At 42.6% G+C, this 14,807-nt stretch overlaps 1 protein-coding gene across 1 annotated transcript in view; it reads left to right on the plus strand.

Annotated features, from left to right (window-relative positions):
• LOC143132847 (testis-expressed protein 2-like) overlaps window positions 1-12,464 on the plus strand; it is a 53,124-nt gene extending 40,660 nt beyond the window's left edge. The window contains exons 9-13 of the mRNA XM_076292675.1: window positions 3,440-3,560; window positions 5,518-5,634; window positions 5,843-6,052; window positions 8,989-9,109; window positions 9,279-12,464. Coding sequence (XP_076148790.1) covers window positions 3,440-3,560; window positions 5,518-5,634; window positions 5,843-6,052; window positions 8,989-9,109; window positions 9,279-9,398 — 689 coding nt within the window. The 3' untranslated portion in view covers window positions 9,399-12,464. The remainder of the gene's footprint in view (window positions 1-3,439; window positions 3,561-5,517; window positions 5,635-5,842; window positions 6,053-8,988; window positions 9,110-9,278) is intronic.
• The last annotated feature ends 2,343 nt before the right edge of the window (window positions 12,465-14,807 follow it).

Here is a 14,807-nt window from a genome sequence, read left to right on the forward strand (position 1 = left end):
CCACATCTGACCAAAAGGACTTATAAAAGTCCACCGGTAGACCATCCAACCCCGGTGCCTTTCCACACTCCATACTCTGGAGGGCTCTCTGCAACTCCTCTAGGGGCAAAGCCCTTCCAAGGACTGCATTCGCATCTTCGGCCACCTGGGGTAGATTCTCAAAGAATGACTGGTCATCCACCTGAATATCTGAGCTCTCACTTTTATATAGCTCTTTGTAAAAACTGACTGCTCTCTGACGTATTTCAGCCAGATTGGACAACAGCACGCCATCCTCAGAAAGCAGAGAGTGAATGAATCTCCTCTGCCCATTCCTCTTTTCCAAATTAAAAAAGAATTTAGAAGGAGCGTCCATCAACTCCACGCTTTGGAAGCGGGACCTGACCAGAGCTCCCTGCGCCTTTATGCCTAGCAAGTCAGCCAATGATTTATGCTTTGTTTTAACGTTTGCTGTGTAAGTCTGATCGCCAGTTTGTTCAGCTAAACGCTAAAGTTCAATTATTTCTTTTTCAAGTTCCACCATTAAACGAGTTATGTTCCTTGTGACACTGAAAGTATACTCCTGGCACAGTTGTCTTATTTGTGACTTACAAAAGTCCCACCACTGTTGCAAAGAGCTAAATGATGGTTTTGTGTTCTTAAAATCCTGCCAGAACAGTCTGAAAACCTCTCTAAAATGGCCATCGGATAACAAATTATTATTAAAATGCCAATAAGCACTTTTAGATTTTACAGAACTTAGAGAAAGAGAACAAAAAACCAAACTGTGGTCTGAAAAACCAACTGGTATAATCGCACATTTCCTAAACAAACTAAGCTGATGCTTAAAACCATAAAACCTGTCCAGTCTAGCCAAAGACAAAAGGTTATTGTAGGAGTGAACCCATGTGTATTGCTTCTGTGTACTGTTAAAGTTCCTCCAGACATCAACAAGCTCATTTGCACTCATCAGTTCTATGAGCCTTCTGCGTGAGGGCATGTGTGGCTCTACATGATTCCTATCCATTGCATTTTCACCTCCCAGGAGTAAAACATCCTCAGATTCACAATTGCGTAGAGCATCATTTAACATTATTCAAGAAAAGCATTCTATCCATTGGTGTAGTTGGTGCATAAACACAAAAAAACACAAAACAAATGTTTTCAAATTGGGCTCTGACTTTTAGGAGTCTACCCTTGACTAATTCTTCAGTCTGGTAGGAAATAGGAGTAAAGGTCCGAGAGAACAGAATAGCAACACCACCACTATTGGATGTGTTGTGACTTAGAATAGACAGGCCATCAAACTCACTTGCCCAGTCAGCAGCAATTGAGGCATCAGTGTGAGTTTCTTGAGCGAGAAGCACATCATATCTATTCTTCTTGATCGTTTCAAAACACAAGGCTCTCTTGCTTTTTTCCCTGGCCTCATTTAAATTTAAAGAAGCAATTCTGATTTCACTCATGAAAAACAAAACGTTTTAACAAAACGTTAATCTTGGTCAATATCTTTTTGAGACGGAAGCACTCTGGATTTGTAAAGCAGCCATCACCCAAAAAAGATTTAGTTTTCATGGTGAACTGCTCCACATCAGGGAAGTAGTCGATCCGAACATTTCTCATATGTTTTGTTTTTCTCAAGAAGGATTTTATGTCTTCCACACTATAATCGCAACTAGCAAACCCACTCTGACGTAAGCTGCAGGTAACGCTACAGTCAGAGAAATCACTTTCATATTCGTTATCTGTGCCGCTAAGGTCATTTAAATTATCGCTCTTTTTAGACCTTTTAGATCTCTTTCTTTTGGGGGGCATTTTAAAAACATTTTCCTCCGTCTCCATGAGGGATTCATCTAGAGACGCAAGAACTTGGTCAACATTGACAGCAGAAGCACTGCTCTGCGAGTTCTGTGTGGACTGACTCTCAGATTCGGCATTCACTGCATCATCTGTGGGAGAACTTTGTTCTGTATGTAGGCCTACCGGCTTATCAATCGGGGTTACCCCGTTAACCTCTTCCCGCAAAAGGGAAGCATTATCTGCCCCTACTGACTCGGCTGAGGCAGACGAGGGCCCACTGGATACAGCGGGTGCTGCATCCGCTGCAGTAGACGCGCCCATTTTGGTAGACTGCTCATCTACCACAATTCCATTAGGCGTACTGTTGTTTTCATGATTTATTTGCACATCACTCGAATTCCCCTTTGCCTAAGGACACGCATGAACAAGGTGCCCAGTTTGGCCACAACCAAAGCATTTCATCACACTTGTTGAAGCATAGATAACATAACTGAAGTTATCCACCTTCACGTTTAGAGTTAGGTCCAAGTCATCTTTGTTATCTTTTAGAATCATAAATAAGGATCGCCTGAACGACACTACGTGTTTCAGGAGTGGGGATTTGCTTCCAATTGGATCTAGAAAAGATAGCAAAAAGATAGAAAAATGCTGTTCCTGGCACAGCGGCCAACAGTCACACTCACTCCGACATGGAGAGAGAGAGAGAGAGAGAGAGAGAGAGAGAGAGAGAGAGAGAGAGAGAGAGAGAGAGAGAGAGAGAGAGAGAGAGAGAGAGAGAGAGAGAGAGAGAGAGAGAGAGAGAGAGAGAGAGAGAGAGAGAGAGAGAGAGAGAGAGAGAGAGAGAGAGAGAAAAAGAGAGAGGGAGGGAGAGAGAATGAGAGAGAGAGAGAGATAGAGAGAGAGAGAGAGAGAGAGAGAGAGAGAGAGAGAGAGAGAGAGAGAGAGAGAGAGAGAGAGAGAGAGAGAGATAAACATAAACAGTTAAATGGGGGCAGAGGAGAGAGAGAGAGAGAGAGATTGCTCACTAGACTTTAGTTGGGTGAACAGTGTGAGTGTGTGGGGTAGAAGAAAGAGAGAGTTGGAAGGAGTGTGAGAGGAGAGCATGGGGAGATTGAGGCGGAGTGAGAGGTGTGTGGGGTTGTGAGTGAGCAGGTGGAGCTGAGCTGAGCTGAGCTGCGGGTGCAGAGTGAGTGCGCGGGCCTCAGTGTGAGCTCAGCTCAGCTCCACCTGCTCAGCGCGCCTCCCTCAGACTCCACCCGCCCGCCCTGCAGGCCTCACCGTCGGACACGCTCCACGCCTCACACCCCTCCAAAAGTTGGCCTCGGAAAAACGTACCCACTGCTGTGTAGGCCTTACACACACACACACACACACACACACACACACACGTATCGCTCACATACCACACCACAGACAGGAGCCCCTGAAACCCGCAATGAGGGGCCTTGAAAAAAACCTTGAACACACACGCACACACACACACAATGCAAGCTGAAAGCACAAACAAAAGGAAACAGAGGGGTTTTGCTTTGAGCAGAAGCTCTAATATGATTTCTGATTGGTTGTGTCTGCTGTGGAGAACGCGTGGAGTAGAAGATGCCAACAGGGGTGTGGAGAGCTTGGTCCAGGACGCTGACGGCCTCCGGCTCTTGTCTTGCAGGTCTGTGGTTTGACCTGGAGGTTTCCTACAAGGGCTCTTTCCTCATGACGCTGGAGACCAAGATGAACCTGGCCCGGCTGGGCAAGGAGGGAGACGGCTTTGGAGAGTTCGGCAAGGATGGGTAAGAACTGCTACTGATTATCGTGTGTGCCTGTGTGTGTATGCGTGTGTGTGTGTGTGCGTGTGCGTGTGCGTGCGCGTGTGCGTGCGTGTGTGCATGTGTGTGTGTGTGCGCGTTCGTGTGTGTGTGTGTGCGCGCGTGTGTGTGTTCGTTAGTGCGAACATTGAGAGCATCTGTCTTTTGTATTCCCTTATGCGTATCACTGCGGTATCTGCTACTACTATGTTTAGTTCAAATGGGTGGGAGACGTCATCTACATAATCATTAGAAGTCCCACTGTTATATTTTACATTAATGGCGGTCTCAGTGGATCTCACCAAACCATCCAGTTATGCAATCATGATATAACTCGGAGTTGCCAGTGATATTCAAATGACGCAGCCATGCAGAACAATAGCAGCTGCTGCCTGCAGGCCTGGGTGTAGTTCCTCCGCTGCATGCAAAGCAGCCCTGCGCGCTCTACTGTAGTTCAAGGGTCCTTCTGTCAACCACTTCCTGCACGCTCCTCCTCTCTGCAGCCGCCTCCTGCAGCATCCCCGAGAGAGAGATAAAGAGAGATAGAGAGAGAGATAAAGAGAGATAGAGAGAGAGATAAAGAGAGATAGAGAGAGAGATAAAGAGAGATAGAGAGAGATAAAGAGAGATAGAGAGAGAGATAAAGAGAGATAGAGAGAGATAAAGAGAGATAGAGAGAGAGATAAAGAGAGATAGAGAGAGAGATAAAGAGAGATAGAGAGAGAGATAAAGAGAGAGAGAGAGAGAGATAAAGAGAGATAGAGAGAGATAAAGAGAGATAGAGAGAGAGATAAAGAGAGAGATAAAGAGAGATAGAGAGAGAGAGAAGAAATGAAAGTGAAGCCGTTTGGGTGTCTTGTCTGTGTGGGAAAGGGTGTGAATATGGGCCATGGGTCAAGATTCTCTGACCTGTAATTGTGTGGTGAAGTTTGTCATGTTTTTTTTATTTTGCACTGCTCTCTCTTTATTCTCCTTATTTCTCCGTCTTCTTTTTAAAATAGCAAGTAAACAAACTGTCCTCTCCCTCTCTTGTTCTCTCCTGCCTCTCTCTGGATGCCTCACTGCGTTTCTCTCCATCTTTTCCCTTTCACACGTGGTGAGTAACTAGCGTCTGCATCTTGGCTTTTTTTTTTTTTCTTCTCACTTCCTGTTGCTTTTGGGACATCAACCTACAGTACTTCCTGTCGTCTCCACAGTGTCATAACTGTATGAGGTACCGTAGCAAACGTGCCTGCAAGCACCTCTGAGTCACTCGTCATTTCGAAACCTTTTTTTTTTCCAGTCACAACCAGTCATTTTTAACCCATTGAAATTAAATTTTTTAGCTGTTGCAAAAGCATGCCGCTCCAAACCCTTGGATCATAAGCACCGTGAGCTGTAGAGCACATCTCTGCCTTTCATGTTCTGTCTGTCACCATGGCCTACGTGTGTCATCAGAGATCAGTAGTGGTAGCATGTTCCTTGGCATGTCAGCCAATGCATGTCATTCTTTCACATTATGCACCTTAATTTAAATGGCAGGCAAAGTGCAAAGTCTTATCAACAAGCAAAGTCCTCGTGAATGAACTGTAGGCATCGTGTGGCATGTGGGCACATGGAACTGATTCAGCAATGATTTGCCGTTAAGGTCTTGCCCATGGTGTTAAATTAGGAAATTGATTTAGCCTTTAGAAGTGTTCATTTATCTTAGTTAGACGTAAGACTTTACACTTTGCCCGTCCTTCACATTATTGTCCGTATGTAATACCGGTAGTGTGCGTGTGATATGAGATATTTTAAAGACCTTGAAAAGTCATCTCTTTTATTATCTATGCTCAAAATATTCCCAGTTACATATTGTAAATTCAGGCCAGTTAAGGCTTTTGGTTGTAATAGTCTACTGTGTCTGTGTGTCTGTGTGTGTGTGTGTGTGTGTGTGTGTGTGTGTGTGTGTCATGGTCAGCTCCAGACCACGAGCCTACTGCCTGGCAGACAGTGATGAGGAGTCCTCCAGCGCGGGCTCGTCTGATGAAGAGGACCCCCCTGAGCTGACGGCTGACCAGACGCTTGGAGCTGAAGGGTAATCGTATAGCCACACTCACTCTGGAGCAGTCACACAAGTGTATTGAGTGAGGATTAATCAGGCGGCTATGCTATGCTAACGTCTAAATACATGTGCATCACTGTCCTGGTTATCATGTTGCCTCTAATGTGACTAGAAGAGCAGAAGCAACAGCTAGCTGAATAGTGGAGCTCAAATCAGACTAAACCAAGTGTCTCCGCCGCAGGTTTGTGGGAGGCCACAAGCACAGTAAGATCATGCGCTTCGTGGACAAGATCACCAAGTCCAAGTACTTCCAGAAGGCCACGGAGACGGAGTTCATTAAGAAGAAGATGGAGGAGGTGTCCAACACTCCGCTGCTGCTCACTGTGGAGGTGCAGGAGTGCCGGGGGACGCTGGCCGTCAACATTCCCCCACCCCCCACTGACAGGATATGGTATGGCCCATTTGATGAGGATTGTACCAAAAATAGGAAAGGGGGGGGGGGGGGTGGTGTGTCTTCAGTAAAAGTGTTAGTTGTTGGGACGTTGAGGTTAGTAATTCAGAATGATTATGTGTGAGTCCAAGGATTAAAGTTCTCCGTCATACGACGGATTTCCGTCAATTTGATTTTAGAAATGCCATATTTGAGATCGATGCAGATCCGATGAGAAAAAAAAAATAGGAGGGGGGGGGCTATCACCTTTTCTTTTCCTTTTTTTAAGGCAACTACAAATATTAGGTCCGATGAATTAATGTGTGTGATGGTAAATGTTTAAAGACCTAATAGTGTTATTGAGAACTTTCTGTGTGTCAGTCAGTGACCGCTCAAGAAGATACGTCAGCCATGAGTTTCGCTTTGTTTATGTTGTAGCTACACGTCTGTCTCATTGGCCTGGGGCGTTTCCTAAAAAGGAGGACTAACGGTCTAAAAGTTGGATTATAGTGAATCGAGACAGCTGATGATCGAGGTTGGCCAATCCGTTTAACTTTTTTGGATATGATACATTGTGAGCTCTATGTGCGAATTCAGAGAAGAATCGTAGGCTGTGTTCTTTCCAGGCATCAATGTAGACAATTTCTTACTATCGCGAACTCTTCGCATTCATTTTGGGTGTCACCTATGACTTGAACAGTTTTTAATCAATGCAACTAACATTATGTGTAAAGCGACGCAATATAAACCGTAGCCTATGCAATTTATTATCCCGTCTGTTATGACATGTAGGCTACAACAATGTTTTTCACAATTTGCGACAGAAGGTTTTGACTGAGCGTGTTAACATAAAATAATAATATTGTCATCATCGCAAACTGTTGAGTAAGGGGTCAGTCGTGTTTGTGACGCATAGACAGCCTTGTAGCCTATTTTGCTTAAGCCTCACTTTTAACGACAGTAGGTTGTAAGTGTATGTTGACAAAAAATAACCATGCAATTAAAGAGTAATCTTAAAACTTCGCTATAAAATATTATTAATTTATAGCACAAAACCATAACCAGTAGGCCTACCAGAACCTCGCATATTAGCGTCATGATTTGTGTGCGTCTGCAAGGCCACTAGCTGTCATGGATGCGTTGTTGCTAAAGGAACGCACAGGTGTTATAAGTTAAAAAATAAATGGAGATGGGCGGCTGTTGGAAACGGGGGGAGAACTAGCAAGCCACGGTGTAAAGAAATTAAAGTGCCAGAGGTTTGCTTTTAGGCGGTTTGCTGCAAGAAAATTGTTTATGGATGCAATAGGAAAACGTTTTTAGCACGCCACCAATCAGAAGACCACCAAGGTTAATGTTCGTGTACTTCAGGACATCTTCCCTACCTGGTGCAACTAGCCACCACGTCAGTGGTAGGCTACGTTTATCTATGGCTGACCGTTTTTGCGCTCAGAAAGTAGGCAATGCATGTTCTTTCATAGCGCAACACGACCTGTCCCTCACCATATCGCAACCTCTTGTCAGCCTTATACAATCTGTTGCTGAAGACAAAAGCGCCCTCTCCAGATTGTTGTTATCAAATGCGCAGACTTCCTGCATGAGCACAGTACACACAGTATTGCTGCTCATTGGAATACCGAGTTGTCTGTAAAACTCAAAATTAACATGTTTTCATTAAATGCGGATGAGGCAACAAATGGAAATATGAACAATATCTCGAATGTTCTGATTCATTACTTTGATGAGGAAATGGGAAGTCTTGCAAACTTGATTTTATAGGCATATTAACAAGAAAAAAAATCTCCCCTTTAAACACTTTTGGCCTGAAGTAATTAAATAAGAGTGTAAGTTAAAGCCTTTCTACAATATTGCTGCAGTAGAAAAGAACAGCAATGGCTAGTCAGCAATGGTCAGGGATGGTACTGAAATATTGTTTTATTCATCAGGAAAACTCAATCTCAATCAAGAACACTCTCAATTCGCCTTATTCACATGGCGGCCATTGGCGGCTAAAACGAGGCTACAGGGTACACAAACCATAGGATTGTTATGTTCTATGCATTCACCTGTAGGTGGCATTAATTGTATAGTAAGTGTACCCTGCAGCCTCGTTTTGGTTTAAACAATGGTCGCCGTGTGAATAAGGCGAATACTCCCTTTACTTTGCTGTTTGCATCTTTTTGTACATTAAAAACCAATAGGTCGCAACAGCAAAAGGGGTGCTATCTTTATAGGTAGATATGAACAACGTATGAATTATGGCCTGAAAAAAGTTCAGTCAAACAATTTTTTTTCACTTTAATCCCTGTGAGTCTGACAAAACCTGAGGCTTCAGTGGACACTAGTGGTAAGTCCTGTAATGATGGTAATGGTCCAGTAGCTGTTCCTGATCAAAGGTTTGGTGCATTTTTAAGCTGCTATCATAAAGCTTTTTCGCACCTCTCTTATGGTCACTCCGCTCTCTGTGAACAGCGAACATGTAACACTGACAACATCAGCTGTCGTGGGGGTAATGCTTCAGGCCATGTCTCTTGTGCAGCACTCTCATGCCACCTAGTGGATACTAAAGGAAGGACAGGGAGGGGGAAAACAATTCAGCGGAAATTATGCATATTGACTTGATGTGTTGAATAATTTACCATGCGTCCTTATTACAGTCACAGTCATTTGCAGAAATGTTTATCTAAAGTGACATTATAAACTTGGCTTGTGTCCTTTTCTTAAATACGTTGTGTAGATATTGATGTAAATATTGATAGATGTTACAGCATTTGTAAGTCTGTATTTTTATCATCAAGATTAATGAAATAGAAACTTTACAATATAGCAATTATGTTGACATAAATGTATTAATAGACCTGTATTTGCATCATCAAAACTAATATAGGATGAATAGACCCCTTGTTACTACCTATGACTTGTATGTTGATGGAAGTGCCTTGTGATGCTGTGTGCTGCAGGTATGGTTTCCGCACCCCTCCACAGCTGGACCTGAGGGCACGGCCCAAACTGGGAGAGAGGGAGGTCACGTTTGCACACGTCACCGACTGGATCGAGAAGAAACTCTACCAGGAGTTCCAGGTATCAGCTCATCCCACTTAACATAACTGTGTGTGTGTGTGTGTGTGTGTGTGTGTGTGTGTGTGTGTGTGTGTGTGTGTGTGTGTGTGTGTGTGTGTGTGTGTGTGTGTGTGTGCTCCCAGATGTATCCCAGCCTAACCCTCACTCTCTCCCCTCTCCCCCTCCGCAGAAAATCCTGGTGATGCCCAACATGGACGACGTGTGGCTCCACATCATGCATTCTGCCATGGACCCGCGCTCCCACCCGCCCTCGTCCGAGTGCGACGCCGCCCTCCCCAGTGACCTGTGACCTGAGCGTGGGCGGCCCTCCAGTATTCCGTGAGCTGTCCCCTGCGCGCACGCTCCACCTCTACACTACCGACCGCACCGTCACCGCTGGTGCCACATTCCTATGAAGGACGACCTTGAGCAAGGCATGACCTTGACCTTTTGACCTCTCAAAGATAAATAAAGAAGTAAATACATTTTAAAAATAAATACATAACCTCTGAAGATGATGCCATGAAGGAAACACTTCCACTTTTGCTGCTTGGAAAACTTTTTTTTAAATTACCTCCAAAATCGGGAGAAGTAGAAAACGCATGGAGACCAAACAAGTTCATCTGTGTGATGGAGAGTTTTTATGGAGATGCCATGAATTATGTCATTAGACAGCCTGTAAGGGGGGGAGGGAGGGAGAGGATTCCTGGAAAAGAGAGGGATTATGGGTAATGAAAAACATGCGGTGTCCACTGAGGGCATGGCATATGGGTTATCGCATTCACCGGACACCTTACCTTCTGCCCGAGAGGAGAAAACTCGCCTTTATCTCGCGACTTGGGAGAAAGACGCACATCTGGTGTAGGGAGAGAGATGAAGACCAGAGAACCTGAGCTTGAAGTTTTACTTACGAGCTTATAAAGCTACAAGTCTTGCAGCGGGGCAGTGCCCCAGAGTCTGTGTGTGTGTGTGTGTGTGTGTGTGTGTGTGTGTGTGTGTGTGTGTGTGTGTGTGTGTGTGTGTGTGTGTGTGTGTGTGTGTGTGTGTGTGTGTGTGTGTGTGTGTGTGTGTGTGTGTACCTAATACATACCTAAAACAAAATGAAGTTTGATTAGATGTGTGGTGAAGGATCTATAGCACCACATTCTGTCTTTGGTATATAATTGACTGTTGATGTCTAGCACCATCTGTCATATCTGAGTGTGAGTGTGTGTATATGTGTTCAAAAGACTGCTTGTGTGTGTGTGTCTGCGTGTGTGTGTGCGCGTGCGCTACTAGACTGTGATATACGTCCCCACCCTCACGCTAACATTGTTGCACCACTCTACTTCTACTCCACTACAAGCTCTGAGGAGATGGAGGCCACTCCACCTCACAGATCATTTAACGTATACAGTATAATGTATGTTGCCATTTACACACAATCTGTTCGCTTGCCTTCCAAAAGCCAAATTGCTGGACATTTGTAGGGTACGTCCAATCTTTAGCTTTATTTGTATCTCTTAAAGTTGGTTTAAAATCTTTACGTTAAGTCGCAAATTTTTTTGATGTCTCATAGCATTTTATGTTGGTGCACATAAGCTCTTTTTACTGTTGCGATCATGCGATGGCCTGCTTATATTGCTAGCTTTTGCTACATATCTTGTGTCATGTTTGGTGGTTGATACAAACCTTGCAGTAAGCCAAGAGTTTTTCTTTCTGTTGGTAGTTTTGTTTCATGGCTACATAGCACCGCATTCCACCAACTCTCCAACCCAACACATTCCCACTAACACATCACACACCCACGTACACAAATGAGCTAGACACTCACACACTCTCCCAATGTCCTCGCCACCGCATGGTTATCACCACGGCAACCCATCACCAAAGCCTTCCTAAGGTTCCAGTGGACCTACTGCCACAGAAAGGAGGGGGCACAACTGTATATTGTGGTGTGTTATCTCAGAGTAATGTTAAAGGATGTCGCAGTTAAACAGTTATACAGTATATCTGGGCCTAACACTTCCAAATGAATGTACTGATGGCGTATTCCTTAGAATGGGGGTGTCTGTATGGCATTTGAAGTTTATGCTATGACATTATAGTAGTTACTAATTTGAATTATGCTAAGTGTATTCTCTCGGTTAAGAGAAAATAATATTTGTTCTATATAAGTGATTGAAAACACTATTGAGATATTCACATGGAAATTTAAGTTAATTATTATATGATTGTAATTGAAGCCATTATTGCCTATATCCGGTAGAATATTCCTGTACTTAACAAAAAATGCCTCTGACCTGAGTTCCTTAATATAATGCTTTACAATTCCTGGAGAACAGTTCTTCTGTCTATTGAGGAAAATACCACTGCTGTTTTTCTATTTTTTTTTTTAAAGTAATCATGGAAGCTGTCACTGTTTACTCTTCTTCTTGCATTTAATGACGTGTCATGGATGGCGTTTTGCGCTTAGCTGATAACATCTTTAGAATGAAGCCAAATCTGGCTCCTTCCATGCGTGTTGAAAGAGTTGGTGATTGGAGTTCAGCTCTGAAACACGTTCCTCTCACCCCGTGCAAGTCAAGAACACGAGACTATCACACTCACTCGCTCCTTTTAAGCTGTTAAATCGCTCATAGGTCGAAAAGTCTCAGACAGCCACACACAGTCTGGTTGTGTTCTGTGAAGTGAAGGTTTCCCCACACTACCAAGTTTGGTTTTGTTTTAATTTCAACAGACAGCATAGACTGCACACTAGACAATGAGGTCACACGTCCTACATAAGGTTTGTTTACATGGAGCGTCATAGAAATCTAATAATGTAGTGAATCTGTCATTTTGAACTGGACATGTCCCAGGTTGACCTTTTTGCGCCTTAAATGACTTGCTATTGGTACGAATCAAATTTCTATTTTTGTTAGTTTTGTTTTGTGTGTTTATTTTTGCTGGTGCTCTGAGCAATGGTCATCAGTGTACTAGAGACACAAGAAGAGTTCTATTATTACATGAAGAAAATTATTTGTGTCACGAGGTGACATTATGAAAAAACAAAAGTGGACTGATCCGTTTAGAAATGATTCCGGAACTTTTATAGCGCCAAATAGAAACAGTTGCTGGTCATGTGCCACAGTGGTGCGTTACTCCGGTCTGGTGAAGTCGTAGCAGTCTAGGGAAACTTCTATCGAATGAATATATCTTTCTTTGTTCTCCTCAAGTGTTGCAAATGTTTTTGTTTGCAGGCCTTGTCTGTACAGTTTATTTTTTTTATGTTTTGCTTTGTCCTACCTTGTATAATGATGGCTGCGAGGTGTTGGAAAAAAATGGTATTCTGCTGGCTTTGTAATTATAATTCATAAAGTGATTTAAATAAAGACTTTTCTTATTGAACAAATTATTTCTTATTGTGTTGTGGAGATGTTTTAAAGGCATGTGGAAGAGGTCCGTGTTCTGTATCTAAATCATTTTTTGGAGGTCTTCAGTAGGCCTAACTGCACAAAGTTGTAGACCTTCAAATGTGGACTTGCAAGGCTCTGGCTGAGAACCCAAAGCCCAATGTGAAAATGTGTCATGTAATGTGTTGTTATGGAATGGAATGGAATGGAAAATAACATTTATCCTGGGATCCAGGAAAATATGTCTTGGGCCAGGTTGTAGCAGCAATTGCTAATTTGCACCTGTAGTCCCTGGGCAAGTATAAAAACATAAAATAAAATAACATAAATAAATTCCATAGGACTAAAGATGATGTGATGGCCATAGTATTTAACAAACAAGCAGTCTTAGAATAGAAACATGGACGCCAGCAGCCCACTTACACTCTCTTACCCCCCTCCCCAGCATACACATACAACTAAAGCCTGTTTAGTACTATCCAGCTCCACACACACGCAGACACACACACACACAACACCCCCCCCCCCCCCCCCCCCCCACACACACACACACACACACACACACACACACACACACAACATCTTAAAAATGTGTGCAAACTTGTCTACTTAACATCCACCTCTTAGTCAAGCATGAAAAGGTATGAGAATTTGTACATAATATGTATTCTGTGGGGAGGGCATTCCACTATCTCATGGCCACACATGAGAAAGAGGAACTCTCAAATTGTGTTTTACGACGTGGGATGCTACACTCCCCCCTTGTGACACGTTGTGTAGTTCGCTCAGAATTTTCAGAGCAGAGTGTTACAAACTTTTTCAAAGGGGGAGCAGTAGCACTGTAAATTATTTAAAGACACATTTGAGTGTTTCATTAGATTTTCGAAACTCAAACTATATTTGGCCAGCATATGACCGTGATGATAATGGCGTGTATTTTTGTCATGGATTTTAAGGCAGTTTTTGTACAAAGATTCGAAAGGTTTTATCACTGTTTTACTTGCCTGAGACCAGGATGTGATGCAGTATAGAAGGTGAGGGATGATCGTTGCTTGTAAGTATGTACTAGATGCCTCATTGTTAAGAGAATTTCTTATATATTTAAAATTAGCTAAATTAAATTTCAGTGTATTGCACAATTTTTTAACATGATCTTTAAAAGTAAGATTTGAATCAAGATGTGAAGTAGTGTAGTTTTAAAATGAAATGTCACTTTGAGGATGAAAATATTTTGTGATGAAAGTGTCTTGTGCAAACAAAAGGTGTTTTTTTAACTTCTTTTTCCAACCGTCAAGTTGGAAAAAGAAGTTAAAAAACACCTTTTGTTTGCACAAGACACACCTTTTAAAAAACACCAGTATAGTCATAACATAATAACATACAGTTATCCTTGTCTAATATAATCATAGCCTATATTTGGATGTGCACAGACATGCAGAAAATCGCAAGCGCTTACACTAAACATAAACTACCCATTTATGCTCAACTTCTTTGAAAGTGCAGTGCAGTGGCACCTTATTCACAACAAGTCACATAATGTTATGTTTACACTGTTAAATAAACAGCCTATAGGCTTCATTTCAAATAAAATTTCAAAATAGCATTTTAAGTCTATTAAAAGGTCGAACAAAAACTATTTTCAAAAGTGAGATATACATGTATTAATCTAAAATACCACCAGATGTCACTGTTGTCTTTACCTACACCGCAGGATAACTATCCTCATCCTGCCCAATAGCTTATAGAGTCCAAAATAAGGACCTCTTCGGATACACATTGAAATTACATTATTTGAATTCATTCCTATATTAATGGGCAGAACATGTGTGAATAAATGACTGAAATCTATTCAGGATCGTATCAGGAGTCTGACAGTTGTAACCTAGGCAAGACAGAGTAGGCTATGTCTTGCCTAGTTTATGAATAATTTCCATTTGGGTATGACAGGTCAGTTGCATTAGAATTGTAACGATGTCTTGGGAAGAAACCATGGCAGGTGCAGTAGCCTACATCCCTGGTATAACAAACGTCCTACGGGCTGGTCTGGGCCAAACTTTTCTTTAGTGGACTTGAATTTTCTACTACAACCTAATTAATCGACCAATCTATTAATCTATAAGTAGGCTATGCCTACAATGTACTGTTAATTTACACATATGTAAACCATGCATATTTGAACTTATTTTTCTTTTATTCCATCTTTTCAAAGTGATTGCCCTGAGTGCATTCTAACTGAATCCTGTTGTCCAATTAGTCCAGAGATGAGCACTGTCTATTATGCCTGACGTTACTGGAATGTATCACTTGAATAGCAGAACTGCTTGTAAAGTGCGCGCACATTCTGT

This window comes from Alosa pseudoharengus, unplaced genomic scaffold, assembly GCF_046254945.1.
Source record: "Alosa pseudoharengus isolate Yale_2024_CS ecotype anadromous, Long Island Sound unplaced genomic scaffold, YU_APseudo_1.1 YU_APseudo_1.1_scf_1, whole genome shotgun sequence".
Lineage (NCBI taxonomy): Eukaryota > Metazoa > Chordata > Actinopteri > Clupeiformes > Clupeidae > Alosa > Alosa pseudoharengus.